General features: G+C 35.8%; 1 protein-coding gene across 18 annotated transcripts in view; it reads left to right on the forward strand.

Annotated features, from left to right (window-relative positions):
• The window catches only part of CAPRIN2 (caprin family member 2), a 42,679-nt gene extending 28,811 nt beyond the window's left edge, over positions 1–13,868 (forward strand). For 4 of the 18 annotated variants that reach the window (XM_024992582.2, XM_010805376.4, XM_024992583.2 and 1 more), the window contains 8 exons: positions 512–567; positions 2,822–2,926; positions 4,208–4,354; positions 7,057–7,225; positions 8,584–8,766; positions 9,489–9,589; positions 11,742–11,805; positions 12,946–13,868. In XM_024992582.2, the coding sequence (XP_024848350.1) occupies positions 512–567; positions 2,822–2,926; positions 4,208–4,354; positions 7,057–7,225; positions 8,584–8,766; positions 9,489–9,589; positions 11,742–11,805; positions 12,946–13,514 (1,394 nt within the window). In that variant the 3' untranslated portion in view covers positions 13,515–13,868. Of the gene's footprint in view, positions 1–511; positions 568–2,821; positions 2,927–4,207; positions 4,355–7,056; positions 7,226–8,583; positions 8,767–9,488; positions 9,590–11,741; positions 11,806–12,901 lie in introns of all 18 variants that reach the window. The other 14 variants (XM_059887022.1, XM_059887017.1, XM_024992586.2 and 11 more) reach the window with 13 other exon arrangements.
• The last annotated feature ends 1,848 nt before the right edge of the window (positions 13,869–15,716 follow it).

Genomic DNA, 15,716 nt, shown 5'->3' on the forward strand with positions numbered 1-15,716 from the left:
TCGGGTAAGGAGAAGGAAGAGAGAGTAATTAATAAAAGTGAAGACATTAACAAGAACAAATCAAACTGAAACTATGTAATTGAAAAGTATGTTTAATTTACATGATCAAAGAGAAAAAAAATGAAGAGACAGATGACCGCCGCAAGGACTTATTTTGAAACTTGTAATTCATAGTATATCAGCTAATTACTGCTCATGATAGCTCAGATTTTATCTTCCAGATTACAGCACTGGTTTTTAAAAAGTCACAGTTCTTTTCTTTTAGAAGACTTGAAATGCTGCTTTTGTCCATTTAACCATAAAACATTATTAAATACCACAAATGGAACTAGGATGCTTTTTCTCTATAATCCTCTCTAACTTTTTAAAGCTCTAATAGAAGGGACTTGAGACCCAGTTCTTCTAGCTACTGCTTGGTTTTATAAAATATAAACTTTAGTTTCCATCCAGTTTTTAATGCATAAAGTTTTCTCTTCCCTCAGTAGTTTACTGTTGATTTCACTCTCTACAGCATCTACAGAACAGAATCTATCCAATCAAAGTGATTTTCTTCAAGAGCCATTACAGGTAACTTCTCCAGATTCATCTTTCATTTACTTTTCCAGGAGAAAGTCTTGCGTTGGTATGAACGGTCAGACTCACTGATTCTAATATTCCTAACTAAATTATTGAAAATGTTTTAAGGATATCTAGTTTTTTAGATCAAGTAAAATTGGTCCTCAAAAAATTCCCTAATGAACATGGGCAAGTCATCTGTTACAACAAAGAAGGAAATTTTAGTAAGGAAAGAGCAAGCCTGAAGAATTCAGAGATACTCTGGGAATCTTACTTTGCTGTTTAAGCTACCTAAGTTACTTAGTATATTGGCATAGTAAAGAGTCTAAAGAAAGAAATGAATTTTTCTTAATTCATGGTTAGTCCCTCACCCCACTCCCTGCTTTAGCTAAAGAATTCCACGTTATCTGTTCTAACTATTAGATTCTGTATGAGGCTTTCAGTCAATAAGTTAAGATTTTTTTTTTTTTGATAAACCAGTAGTCTAGTCTAATTGTTCTCACAGGCATGCCTCTGGGGTGGCTGCATCAGAATCATTTGGTCACTTTAATAAAAATACATATAGCTGACCCTTGAACAATATAAGTTTGACCTGCTCAGGTCCTCTTATATGTGTTTTTTTCTCCCACTAAGTCCATACAATACTACATATCTGAGGTTGGTTTAATCTGAAGGTGCGGGACCACAGGTATGGAGGGTTGACTGTAGGGTCTGAGCATCTCTCAATTTTGGTAGCACAGCGAGTCTTGGAACCAGTCCCTGTGGATAACTGAGAGAGGACTATATTGTTAGTTACCACCTTAGACCTGTAAGGTTGGCATTTCCAGGGGTGTTGTCTGTTCATCTATGTTTTTAGTCTGCTCCTTGGGTGAATCTGCACGTTGATTTTTTGGAACCACTGGCCTCCATCATCATGCTTACTCAGAAATACTTAAAACGAACTCTAGCTGGTGTACTTAAAGAGCAATAACTTGGAAGCAAAAACTGCCTTAACTTCTCAATAAATACTAATGTAAAGAATGCTTATCTTCTTTGTTAACCTCTTAACTAAAATTCAAAGTCTCTTAAAGCTTAACTATGAGGTGTGCCAAATTGCCTTAACTTAGTATCTGTGAATTTTTTGGCAGTTAACTTAGTTGTGTTCCCACAACAGCCAATAGCATTTATTTTGGGTGGTTGTCTCATTGTTTTAAAGAGGAGGCCAGAAGCAAGGCCTAGGTTTAAAACACTCCTGTTTTATAATAGTTTGGTCAGATCTAAATTATACCTATTTAAATATATAAAATGCTCTAAAGGATTTCAAAATTTTTTTCATAAGCCCTTTTCCATGAGACTTTTTAAACCTGGTCCCCATCTCCTTCCCAAGAAGCAGCAGCATATCATGATGAACTCTTGGAGAAGATGACTGAAACATAACTGCTCTGTTAGCATTGGGTAACCCATGTATTACTTGGGCTTCTGAGAACTGAATTGAAGCATTTAGATAAAAGGAGTGGATTCACTGACACTTCGGACCTTGTGATTGCTAGAATTTTATGGATTTCTGTTATATTCCAATACCTGTTATGCCATAGAATTCCTTCCTAGCTGCTTTCATAGTTTTTTTTTTTATTGGTTACAGTTGTCAGACTTAGTTCCTATATGCCTTCTCCCAATTTTTATTTTATACATATTAGCTTTAATTTTTGTTGGGATATTGGTGCCATTGTGATTTATATAGAGTTTATCCTTTTTATTTATACTTCTTCCTACTCCTTTAAGACACTGAGAGCACTTAGAGTAAAAGATAGTTGTCATGATTCTGGCAGACCCATGCTCAGAGCGTTAGTGTACCCTGGGCTCTTTGCCCAGGGAGCTTGCTGTTGAGTGCCTGATGGAAAATCTGGCCCCAGATTTCCAGGGCCAAGAATCTTGATAAATGAGGATGGGATTAGATGTGTAGCTTTGGTGACTAGGCCTGGAAAGGCGGTGTAGCTGGCTGCTTGGATTTGAATCTTAGCTCTACCCCTTAATTTTAGAATGATCTTGGGTAAATTATTTAACTTTCTTTGCTTCTGCCTGATTATGAATAAAATGGGAATAGTTGTACCTATTGCACAGGGTTATTGTTAGGAGTAAATATATTAATATGTATTGAAGTGTTAAGCATAGCAATTGGCACTGCTGAGTGTTCAATGAGAGTAATGTGTTGGGAAGGTCAGGGCCCATGTAATATAAAGTGAACAAATTGTGCCTTTTACAATTTTTTATATTTTCCTGTGTCTAGGCTGCTTCTTCTCCAGTTACTTGTAGCTCAAATGCTTGCTTGGTTACTACTGATCAGGCTTCTTCAGGATCTGAAACAGAGTTTATGACCTCAGAGACTCCTGAGGTAATAAGAGACCAATTGTCTTAATTTCATTTCTGACTTAAAGAATAGCAGAACCAGCTTAACATGTGAATTACAGGCATGATCAACTTAATGACTGAACATTTATACTTTACTAATGTTTGCTTTTTATTGATGTTGTAGTCCTGGAACTTACACAGGTAACTTTAACTTTATTGTGACTTTACCATATAAATAGACGTAATAGTGTATTAAATAGACTGAAAAGGCAAGTGTATTGCCTTTTCAGGTACAATAAATTATATCTGAAATGCTAATGTCAGAAGAATGAAAATTTCTAGGTAGGGGTAGGATTAACGATTAGTTCAAGTTTCTCATTATATTTATATTGAAGGACTCCTTAGGAGAAAAATCTTTTATACATATAACTGAAGACTCAATAACTTTATAGTGTTAATATTAGCACTGACTCAGTCAGAATGAGTTCCATTCTCTTTTCAGCTAATTTTGTCAAAGCATTTTGACAGTATTATGTTTGTGCTTTTGATAGTTTTTACTATGTTTGAGCAAATCCTTGAGATAGATATAGCATGATAGGTAGATTTTTAAAATTAATTTAGCAACTCAGGTTTTATTATTATTTCTTGGTTAACTATTATATAAGAATATGTATTCATTATATAAGAAAATAGTTTTTATGATGTTGATTTGGTCTAAATTTAAATTAAGTGTTCGCTACCTAATGAGTCACACCTGTCTGCTTCATTACCTCATTGGGATTGTTTTTTTCCTATCTTTTAAGTATTTGGCTTTATAATCTGTTGTATCAAGGAGTTGCTAATTCCCTTAGTTAAGAGTTATTTACATTAGCTCAGGTTTGGTTTTCTTTTTAAAGGCAGCTGACTAAGGAATCCACTACTAAGACTTTGAAACAGAAAAAAGTTAACACTGACTAAGCAACTCACCCAGGGTTTTTCTTAAACCTAATTCTTCTGTATAAGTTTGGAATAATATTAGATTCTGAACTAGAAAATATTACAGGGTTTGAAAGGGACTAGGTCCTCATAAAAAGTTCAACCCCTCGTCTCTTAGACTGATTAATAGTAAGATTCTCACTTAGTCAGCAAGCTGTGCAAAGCAAATACTAGTGTGCATGCTCAGCAATTGAGATTTGAAATTGTAAGCAAAAGCTATTCTTTTGCATTCCTATGTCCAAATGTCATCCTATAGGACTTGCTGACTTATGCCATCCTGGGGTTTAGTGTAAGTTAACTGCTTGTTGTATGGCAGGTGATTGGCTGATACTGCATTTCTCCTCCCTAGGCAGCAGTTTCCCCAAGCAAGCAACCGTCTTCACTAGCTTCTCCAAATCCTCCCATGTCAAAGGGCTCTGAACAGGGCTTCCAGTCACCTCCAGCAAGTAGTAGTTCAGTAACCATTAACACAGCACCCTTTCAAGCCATGCAGACAGTGAGTATAAAACATGAATGATGATTGCAGTTCATTATTCCATTTAAAAAGCTACTGTTTCTTTAATATTGGGTACTATGTGAAAAAGTTTGCCTTTTCTATTATTCTTATTTGGACTGATAGAATTTGTGTTTGTTCAATGGAAATATTGTTTGTGGAGGGAAGAGTGTTAAATCCAAAGCCTCAATAATTTTGAATGAATATTTTGTCAGGGCATTTACCCTTCTGAAAATTAGTGATAGGCAAAGCTGAGACCACCCATATTAAAGAAATGAAATGTAAGTGGGAAACAATTTTCTATAAATAGCTTAATAATACTAACAATTACTAATATCACAGTTCTGGTATTCCAAGGCATCAATACCCTGAAATACAGGACACATACTTGTGTGTTCTCTTATTGTTGAAACTTTCATTTGATTTCATCTTCATTTATCTCATGCTGGGTTTTGGAGAATTGTTCAAGACTTGTATGGTATTTTGAATTACAATCTACTTCCCTGGTGGCTCAGATGGTAAAGCGTCTGTCTACAATGCAGGAGACCTGGGTTCAATCCCTGGGTCGGGAACATTCCCTGGAGAAGGAAATGGCAACCCCCTCCAGTACTCTTGCCTAGACAATCCCATGGATGGAGGAGCCTGGTGCAGGCTACTGTCCATGGGGTTGCAAAGAGTCGGACATAACTGAGCAAGTTCACTTTCTTTCTTTCTACAAGTTGTAGTTTAAAACTTCTTAAGATTATATTACAACTAAGTTTGTATATTTATTCTCTAAACTTAGAATAAATATAAAACTTCTTTAGAAGAACACAAAGTCTTAGCCAATAAGTACTCTTCCTGATGATGCTTAATGTCCCACTTCATGTCCTTGTGAGTGACAGTAGTGAGATGAGGCCAGTGGAATGGCAGTGGGAAGCAGAAACAAGGCAGGGAGATGGGCTGGTGAATTCAGACACGTGAATTCACTAATCTTATTACTTCCTGCTTGGCCACCTAGAAAAAGCTCAGTGTCCTTGCTTTCCCTCTATGCCTGTCAATCCATCCTACACAGTTTTTTTTTAGTAAAAAAACAAAAATCCAAGCTACATTGGTTTTATTAAGTTTTTCTTATTCCTAATTAAAAGCAAATATTGTTCCATTATTAAATGAAATTGAATGTCTTTACCTGACACTCAGTAACTTTTGAAGCCTGGTATAACTTGCCAGCCTAGTCCCCGGGACTTGCCCTGTACATTCTTATCACAAATACTTCTTTTGCTCATGCCGGTCTGTCTTCTCTACCTGTTTGGTTCCTATTCAGTAGTACAAACTGGTTCTTATTTGTTCATTTACTCATTTATTCAACAAACAGGTAGTTACAAAGCCAGGCACTGTTCAACAATACCTGGGTTGTAACAATGGAGAATAGATGGGTCTTTGTGCTTAAGAAGCTTATACTTTATTATGGAGGTGGGAAGGCTAGAGAGAAAAATACTCATATATATATATTGTATCATATGTGTATTGAGGAAAAATGGAGCAGGATAAGGGGGCTCAAGAATAACAAAAGTGCTTTATTATACTCAGTGACCAGAGTCTGGTCAAATCACTGTCCTGCCACGTGGTAGAAATTCAGTACTGAATTTACAGGTTTTTTTCATTCATCCTCGGTTTCTGAAAAAGTACCCTCTTCCCCTATGAAGTTTTTATTCTCAATAAGCAGCATTATGATAATGTAATATCAGGAGAGTTAGTTTTTGAACTTGATTTAACTTCTGTCAGAAATCAAATAGGAATTTTTTTTTACTGTAGTAAAATGTACATAAAATTTACTGTTTTAACCATTTTAAAATGTATAATTCTGTGGCATTAAGTACATCCACAGTGTTGTACAGCCATCACCACTGTTTTTTTCCAGAACTTTTTCATTATCCCCTTCTTCTCCCTAGCCCCTGGTAACTTGTATTCTACTTTGTCTCTATGAGTTTGCCTATTTTTAGGAACCTCATATAAGTGGACTCATGATATTTGTCCTTTTTCTACCTGGTTTATTTCAGTTAGCATAGTATTTTCAAGGTTCATCCATCCCTGTTGTAGCATGGATCAGAATTTCATTCTTTTTTATGGTGAAATAACATTCCATTGTATGCATATATCACATTCTGTTTACCCTTCATCTGCTGATGGACACTTGGCTGTTTCCACCTTTTAGCTCTTATGAATAATACTGTGCACATAGGTGTGCACATCTCTCTTTGAATCTCTGCTTTCAGCTCTTTGGGTGTATGCCTAGAAGGGGAGTTGCCGGATCATACGCTAATTCTACATTTAGCTCTTTGAAGAACCACCATACTGTTCTCTACAGTCGGCTGTACCACTTGACGTTCCTATCAGCGTTGCATGAGGATTGTAATTTTACCCCACCCTCAGTTATACTTAGATTTTCTGTTTTTTTGTTTTGTTTGTGTTTAAGTAATAGTTGTCCTAACGGGTATGAAGTGGTATCTCATTGTGGTTTTGATTTATTTTTTTGTCTAGCGGCCAATGATGTTGGGCATCTTTTCATGTGCTTATTGGCCATTTATTGTCTTTGAAGAAATGTCTGTTCAAGTCCTTCGCTCATCAGACAGAAGTTTTTGAATGTTGCAGAGTTTGGCCGAATGTCATCCCTCATTACTTTCTATGAAACTTTGCAAGTGACTCAGTGTACTCTGTCTTTTAAGGTATTTAATGTTAATGCACCTCTGCCTCCACGGAAAGAACAAGAAATAAAAGAATCCCCTTATTCACCTGGCTACAATCAAAGTTTTACTACAGCAAGTACACAAACACCACCCCAGTGCCAACTGCCAGCTATACATGTAGAACAGACTGTCCTTTCTCAAGACACTGGTAAGATCTTTGTGTATATTTTGAAGACTTAGATGAGAGCTAATTAAATGGAAAGCAAGTCTGTAGTGACATTTGAGCAGTTCTTTCCTGACTAGTAAGCATTATCTTTTCTCCTGTTCAAGTGCTGAGAAATGCTTAATGCCTTGTCATTTCTTTAGTTAAGTTCACCTGTTACTTTTAACGTTTGTAGAGGTAGGACTTAGATGGCTGATTTAACCTTGGAGTAGGCTTTTTAAAAATCTGATTGCTTTGATTACCATCAGCAGTGGTAGAGGTGCATAAGACACTATCCAGCTGCTTTTATGAAGGCTTTGAAATCATTGTTAACTCTGTGTTATCACAGAGAGATGGCTATCTGACCATTTCTCTTTTCATCTCTCTTGAAATAGAGCATTGATTAATGTGAAGATACATATTTAACTTATTATGCTTATTCCACTCTTTGCTTAGAGATGGGAGGCCCTTTTGGTCTTTCATGCTATTATAATAGGTACATGAAAGAGTAGGCAACTTTGTAGTCATTTCCCAATCATAAGAAGCATTTGTAGATTTTTAATGTTGGTATTTCAGACCCCTGTTGGGTTTTCTAAAACTTAAGCCTAAGTAAACAAATTGAGCATTCTGAGTACTTGGTTAATTGCAAGGGGTGGTGAATGTAAATCCCTGGACCTAGCCACAGATACCTCCTTCTTTTCTCAAAACCTGTGCTGTGAAAACATAGGACGGGCGATGTACATAAAGGATATTGTTTGTCATATGCCTTTTCAATTAAAGTATTAATAAAAGTTCACTTTCTTTTTCTCCATGAGGTGAAATATTTAGCCTTTATTTTTCCTTTGTGGTAAAAATATACATAACATAAAATTCATCATTTTACACATTTTTTAAGTGTATAGGTTTTATGGCATTAAACAATCCAAGTTATTGTGTGGCCCACACCACCATTCATCTCTAGAAATTTTTCATCTTCTCTATTTAACATAACTCCCCATTTCCCTTTCCTTCCAGCCCCTGGCAGCCAGCATTCTACTCTATGAATTTGCTCTAAGTACTTATCTTATATAAATGGAATCATACAATATCTGTTCTTTTGTAACTGACCTATTCCATTTACCATAATGTCTTCAAGATTTATCCATGTTATATTGTAGAGTGTGTCAGAATTTTCTTTCTAGGGCTGAATAATATTTTATTACTTAAACATCTCTATATATACACATGCCATATCTATGGCACCTATTTTTTTTTAAAAGGGAGAAAGTTGTATTAAAGGTTTGCTCTACACTGACTTCTAAGTGTAAAGAATATTAAATTTTTATTACCGTTTAACTCTTGGACTCTAAAACTGTTTCCTTAAGCAGCAAGTTTTCCCGATGGAACTATTCAAGTAAGCAATGGTAGCCTTGCCTTTTACCCAGCACAGACGAATGTATTTCCCAGACCCTCTCAACCATTTGTCAATAGCCGGGGATCTGTTAGAGGATGTACTCGTGGTGGGAGATTACTAACCAATTCGTATCGGTCCCCTGGTGGTTATAAAGGTATGCTCTGAATAAAATTTAATTATACTGAATTATTTTGTCTATATATTTACTTGACTCAAGCTGTTTTTACTTTACCTTGTTCCTTTTTGTTGTTTCTGTTTATAATGTAGTAGAGAATTCCCTATTTCTGCAAAATAGATTATTTCTAATATATCTTTTGTCTATAACAGAGGAACTTTTTGTATGAAAAACAGATTGATCCTGTGACTTACTGAAGTAAAAGGTTGAACATTTTGTTTTTTCCAGGAATTAATTTTGGTTTTCATATTTGAATAATTTCTTTCTTTTGTTAATGGACCTGGCTGGCTCAAAACATGTTATAGTTAAGACAATGCCCATTTCCTAGTTTTTTTGTCAGAGTATACCACAGATGATAACTTTGAGAGTATAATAATGATACTCTTTTAAGTTAGATATGGTTCCAAATATTCTAGTCACTACATGATATTGGCAAAAGTATGCTAGACCAAGGCTTTAACCACCATCCTTTCCCAACCCCATCTGTATCCCAGCAATAGTAAAATTCTACAGTTGGCTTATTTGAAGTCTGTGATATTTTTATAAATGTGTGTTTTATTGTGGAAATAAAGAGTTTTCTTAAGGCATAAATCTAGTGATGGCTTTATAAGATCAGTTTAACTTTTTAAGTGGTATAGAACAGACTATTTAAATTAGTGTAATTTTGCCCATAATTTTAATGTAAGTTGTTTATTTACTAGGTTTTGATAATTATAGAGGACCTCCTTCAATTTCCAATGGAAATTATAGCCAGCTACAGTTCCAAGCTAGAGAGTATCCTGGAACACCTTATTCCCAAAGGGTAAGAATAATTGTCATAATTGAACAATTGATGTGAAGTGCAGTTGATGTGAAGCTAGTGATTAACCTATAGCAGAGTCTTTTACTACTATGGAGAGTTGAGTTGGGAGCTTTTCTAATAACCCAAGTAGGATACATGACAACTGCCTGTTACATGGAACTTAGGAGGTCTTAAGTGTATTAGTTGCTGAGTCGTGTCTGACTCTTTGCAACCCCATGGACTATAGCCTGCCACGCTCCTCCGTCCATGGGATTCTCCAGGCAAGATCTCCACTATCCAAGAGTGGATAGTCATTTCTTCCTCCAGGGGATCTTCCTGACTCAGGGATCGAACCTGGGCCTTCTCCATTGCAGGCAGATTGTTTACCGTGTGAGCCACTAGGGAAGCACAGGAAGTGTTACGGTCTTGATTAAATTTGCATTAACTCATTTACTTCACCACTCTATAAGGGAAACTGGAGTTCAGAAACAAGTAACTTGTATAAGGACATTCAGCAAATAAATGGTAGAAATTATATGCAAGTTTAACTCCATAGCCCATAGGCTTTACTATATTGTCTACAGTTTAGCTTTTCTAGATAATCAAGTATAAGAAAGTCTTTTTGTTAAAAGTTTAATTTTTTGGTTAATTCTTTATTTGAATAGTTCAGATATTCTTCACTGTATGTGGTAAAAGATTGATAGGAAGATGTTAGACTTTCCACTTTAACAGTCCTTGGAAACTCCTTATCTCTGATTATACCTGGATATGAATTTATACTACATTAGCATTTTAAGTTTTGAAGCTTTACAAGCCTTCAGTTATATATGTGGCATTTTACTGAGTTCTGTTGTTAATATACAAAGGATCTATACTTGAAGCACTTACAGTTACATGAGGTAAGATAGATGTCTGTACAGAGGCAGTATGGAAGAACACACTTTGGAGAACACACCATGTCACCTGAATGACTTGAGTTTGACCCCGGATCTCACCACTCCTCTCATTGTGTGATCTTTGACATGTTATATAAACTTTTTGAGCTCTAGTTCCTTAATCTTTTTTTTTTTTTTTAAGTCACTCAGTCGTGTCTGACTCTTTGTGACCCCCATGGACTGTAGCCTACCAGGCTTCTCCATCTATGGGATTTTCCAGGCAAGAGTACTGGAGTGGGTTGCCATTTCCTTCTCCATAGTTCCTTATCTTTTAGATGGAGACTCATCAGTTTGAGTTACTTATATCTGAAGTGTTGAGGATTACTCTGAGAGAGTCTTAGGATTAAATGAAGTGATGGACATAAGTGCTTTGTATGAAAATGCCAGGCATGTATCAAGGATTCAAATACTATTATTACTTGATTGTCAATACTGTGTGTGAAGAGAATATGTTGACTAAAACTAACTTCAATAATAGCACATGTGTTCTCAGTACCAGTATTCTAGTATTTTTTGGTGCTGTTTTCGCTTTCTTATTGAGGAAACATAAGATATCAATGATAGTAGTGTTCTTGGGAAGAGGATGAGGAGTTTGGGGTAGGAATATTATTTTTATTATGTATTTTCTTGTCCTATTGAAACTTTTTATTACACGTTAATAATTAATGACACCGTTAATTATTCTTTTCATGACTTGTACGGGGGGCTTTTATCATACTTGGGAGTCAGTTTGAAATGTTGTCTTTTGGACATTTTTTGGTAAGGATTCCAGGAAATAATATGTTCATGTGTTATAATTCTTACCAATTTCCCTGTCAAAACAAAACCCTTAACACAGTTAATAGTTGTCATCACCCTTTGGTTTATAAATAGAGAGACTGAATTAGTCTGTATTTTTGCTTTATTATGTCCTTTTGTATTGAGATGAGGCACAGAGGACCAGGCCATATTTCTGAATTTCCCTCATAACCTAGTATTGTGTCTTTTATGTAGTGTTATCTAAATGCTTTCCTGTTTTTGCAAGTGTTAACATATCTAACCTGTCAGGTTAATTAACAGATGAAGATATATGTTACTATGACCCTTATTTTGTTTTTCTTGGTGTCATCTGAGCCCCTTTGGTTGGTTGTTGGAGAAGGCCAGATCAAAAGCTCAGAGGACTTAGTCTTACAGATTTATTTGCTAGTAACTATTTTGCATTTTTTTGTGCTGAGGTAAATACTATGTGTTCATTTTAGGATAATTTCCAGCAGTGTTACAAGCGAGGAGGGACATCTGCTGGTCCTCGGGCAAATTCGAGAGGTAAGGATAATTAACTGAGGAATTTATTTACCCAAAACGTACCTCTAGATCTTTCTTTATTCTCTGTCAAGTTCTCCCCAAAGTATGTTGTTTTCAACATTTATCTTTTGAGGTTTTTGGTTTGCTTAAATGCAGTTCTGTAGACCCAAGGGAGATATACTGGACTACTAGAAAGGCTGTGGAGATCATTCGTCACTCTTAAGTGTATGTGGGTGTTGTGTATTTTTTAAATTTGCTTGGCACCAGAGCATAATTTAACCTTAGGTGCATATTCACTATACCAACTTGGTATAGTTTTGGGTGCTGTTTCAGGATGGTGGTTGTGGAATAATGGGCACTCCTAGATACTCTAGTGCCCCTTAGTACATTGACAGATAGGAATAAACAGTGGTTAAGACGCCATGACTTGAATAAAAGCAAAATACTGTAATACTTCTTAAAATGTGAAGGTACAATTAAAAGACTCAGTGTAACTGAGAAAATCAAGAATGAAGATTAACTTTGTCACAAGAAAAAAGAAGCTTTTTCTTTTAAGAAAGTAGCCACTATTCACATTATCTTTGCCTTCTATCTGAGCAGTGTTTTTGTATACTACTGAAAACATTAAAATTTTATGAAATCACATTAACTTAGAAATAAAGATAAGCATTTATTATGGAACTTAGTACCATAACAAAATGTTTGAATGTCTAGTTCCAAAAGTTGCTTCTTTTATGTAATCTCAGTTTTCTTGAGTCCTTCTCTGTTAAATAACTTGGAGATTTATCACTGAGGAATTAATAACTCAGAAATATGGGCGAAAGATAAAGAATAGACTGTTCATTCACATCTGGGTTTTACACTTTGCCCGCTGTAACTAGTGTTAAGTTATCCAACTTTTGGGGGGCCTCATTTTCTTAATATTAAAAAATAAAGCTACTGGACAAAATCATCTAGGTCCTTTCTGGCTTTAGAATAGTACTATACAAACCTATTGTCAGAGAAATCTAGAAAAGTATACTGTAGCTCTACTTTATTGCTTTTTAAAAAACTTACTATAAAATGCATTTTTATCTGTGTTTCAGTAGCCGACTAATGTTAAATATTGTGTTCAAAGCTAACTGCTTCATTATGAGAAACTCACTGTTGCTAATAAAACAGCAGGGTGGAGTGATTCTTCTCAGGTGAGCAGCCCAGAAAGAGACAACGAAACCTTTAACAGTGGTGACTCTGGACAAGGAGACTCCCGTAGCATGACCCCTGTGGATGTGCCAGTGACAAACCCAGCAGCCACCATACTGCCAGTACACGTGTACCCCCTGCCTCAGCAGATGCGCGTTGCCTTCTCAGCAGCCAGAACCTCTAATCTCGCCCCTGGGACTTTAGACCAACCTATTGTGTTTGATCTTCTTCTGAACAACTTGGGAGAAACTTTTGATCTTCAGCTTGGTAGATTTAATTGCCCAGTGAATGGCACTTATGTTTTCATTTTTCATATGCTAAAGCTGGCAGTGAATGTGCCACTGTATGTCAACCTCATGAAGAATGAAGAGGTCTTGGTATCTGCCTATGCCAATGATGGTGCTCCAGACCACGAAACTGCTAGCAATCACGCAATTCTTCAGCTCTTCCAGGGAGACCAGATATGGTTACGTTTGCACAGAGGAGCAATTTATGGAAGTAGCTGGAAATATTCTACATTTTCAGGCTATCTGCTTTACCAAGATTGAAAGTCAGTACAGAATCGACAGTGAAAGGATATGGTGTTCTAATTAGTGGGAATAAGGAAAAGTAGTTCTTGCCCTTGTGACTGATTGGTTAAGGAAAATGTTTTCATTCCTAGGAGGAGGAGGAGATCCTTACTTTTTGTTTTCCTCCTCATGGTGAAAAATTTCAAGCTGAATGACAATTAGCACTAATCTGGCACTTTATAAATTGTGATGTAGCCTCGCTAGTCAAGCTGTGAATGTATATTGTTTGCACTTAATCCTTAACTGTATTAATGTTCAGCTTACTAAACTAACTGCCTCACGTTCAGGCAAATTATAATGCCTTGTTGTGCCTCAATAAAAAAGTTACCTGCATCTTCAGTGTTCTTATTTGATTAAACATTTAGTTAAGAGGTAAGATGTTTAGTTTTTAGTGTTCATCACTGATAACTCTTGGATGGGAATCTTCATGGGTTCATACTGTTTATTTTATTTATTTATTCTTTTTTTTTTTTTTTACTTTACAATATTGTATTGGTTTTGCCATACATCAACATGCATCCGCCACAGGTGTACACGTGTTCCCAATCCCAATCATACTGTTTATTTTAAAATAAGCCTTTTATTTATGAGAGCTCCTTTGAGTTACTTTTCTGTTGTTATACATACCATTCATCAAAGTATTTCATCTGTTTTCCACTGCCTAAATCACATATTCTCCTTGAAGTTATTTTGTAGTAGAGTGTGTTATCCTTTATTTAGCTGTCTTCAAGTTCCTACCATATGAATACAAAATAGAGCAGGAGATACATAGATAATACTACTGGTCCACTGTCAATAAGGCTTATGCTTTTTTGTGGATTCTTAATTTGAGTAGGTAAAATATTTAGTCATCAAAAAGCACACATCGGTCTGTGGTCAGGCAGTGCTGTGTTGGAGTGCTGCTTTTGCCACTTAGTAACTGATCTTGGGCAAGTTATACATCTTAAGATTTTTTAAAAGACCATTTCCCAAGATGTAAAATGGGCATGATAGATCAGCCTCATAGGGCAGTTGTGAAGTTCAGCTAAACAGTTTAATGCATCTAAAAGACTTAACACAATAACTGGCACTTAAGCATTTAATAAACGTTAGGTGCTGTAATTGTGTTTTTGTCATTCTGAAAGCTTGCAGGTTCTGCGTGTGTATATACTGTCTTGCATGCAGTATAGCCAGAGTTCAATGTCCATCTGGGCATACATCATCACAGATCTTGATTTGTTTGTAAATGCTTCTCACTAATAGGAACTTGATAATGTTTCTCAGTGACTTTAAAGAATAGTTTTTTAAAATAAACATTTTGATTGCATATGCTAAGGGCTTATTAAGGGTCAGAGAAATGGCATTCTTACTTTGCAACCAAGCAAGTCACTTGCTGAGGTAGAAAGATCTTGTTCTGATCCTTCACTCACTCTGTTGTTAAATAATCTCAGGAAGATGGTGTAAGAGCATTAAATCATTATGGTTAATATTTTTGAGCTAGGTGTGGTGTTAAATGTTAGTATAGTGCTCTCAAGATAGAGGATGTAATGTGATTCACTATTTAACAGAACTTTTCAACACATGATGTACTTTGTGAGTTAAAGATATCAGTATTCTAGTTAGTTCATGGCTTTTATGTCCAGAGCACAAACTGAAAAGCATACAGGGAAGCCCAAGAATACTGGAGTGGGTAGTCTATTCCTTCTCCAGTGAATCTTCCCAACCCAGGAATTGAACTGAGGTCTTCTGCATTGCAAGCGGATTCTTTACCAACTGACCTATGAGGGAAGCCCCTGTATAGGAAAGCAGAAATACGATTAAATGATTGAGTGGAAAACTTGATGTTTAATAACAGTTGATCAAGTTCAGTGAGGCCTTTCTCAGTCCTTTTTAGCCACTATTTTCTGCTGCATTAGGGTCTTCAGTTTAGTTTTTTATCCAGCACCCAATCAATGTTTATTTAAAATATTGTGAATGACTTTATATTTTTTAAGATAAGTGTCCAACAAGAAGAGATTCATTACCTAGGATATCCCCTCATGAAACTCATGTTTTAGGAGAGTATTTTAAATGAAATACTATTTTTCTAAGTATAAAGATAATGAACTAGAAAATTAATAATTCTTAGACTTAAGGAATGGATGAACAAGATCTTTCATTCTGAAGCACTATAACTTTTGAAGATACAGTTCTTCTGGAATC

Source organism: Bos taurus, chromosome 5 (genome assembly GCF_002263795.3).
Source record: "Bos taurus isolate L1 Dominette 01449 registration number 42190680 breed Hereford chromosome 5, ARS-UCD2.0, whole genome shotgun sequence".
Lineage (NCBI taxonomy): Eukaryota > Metazoa > Chordata > Mammalia > Artiodactyla > Bovidae > Bos > Bos taurus.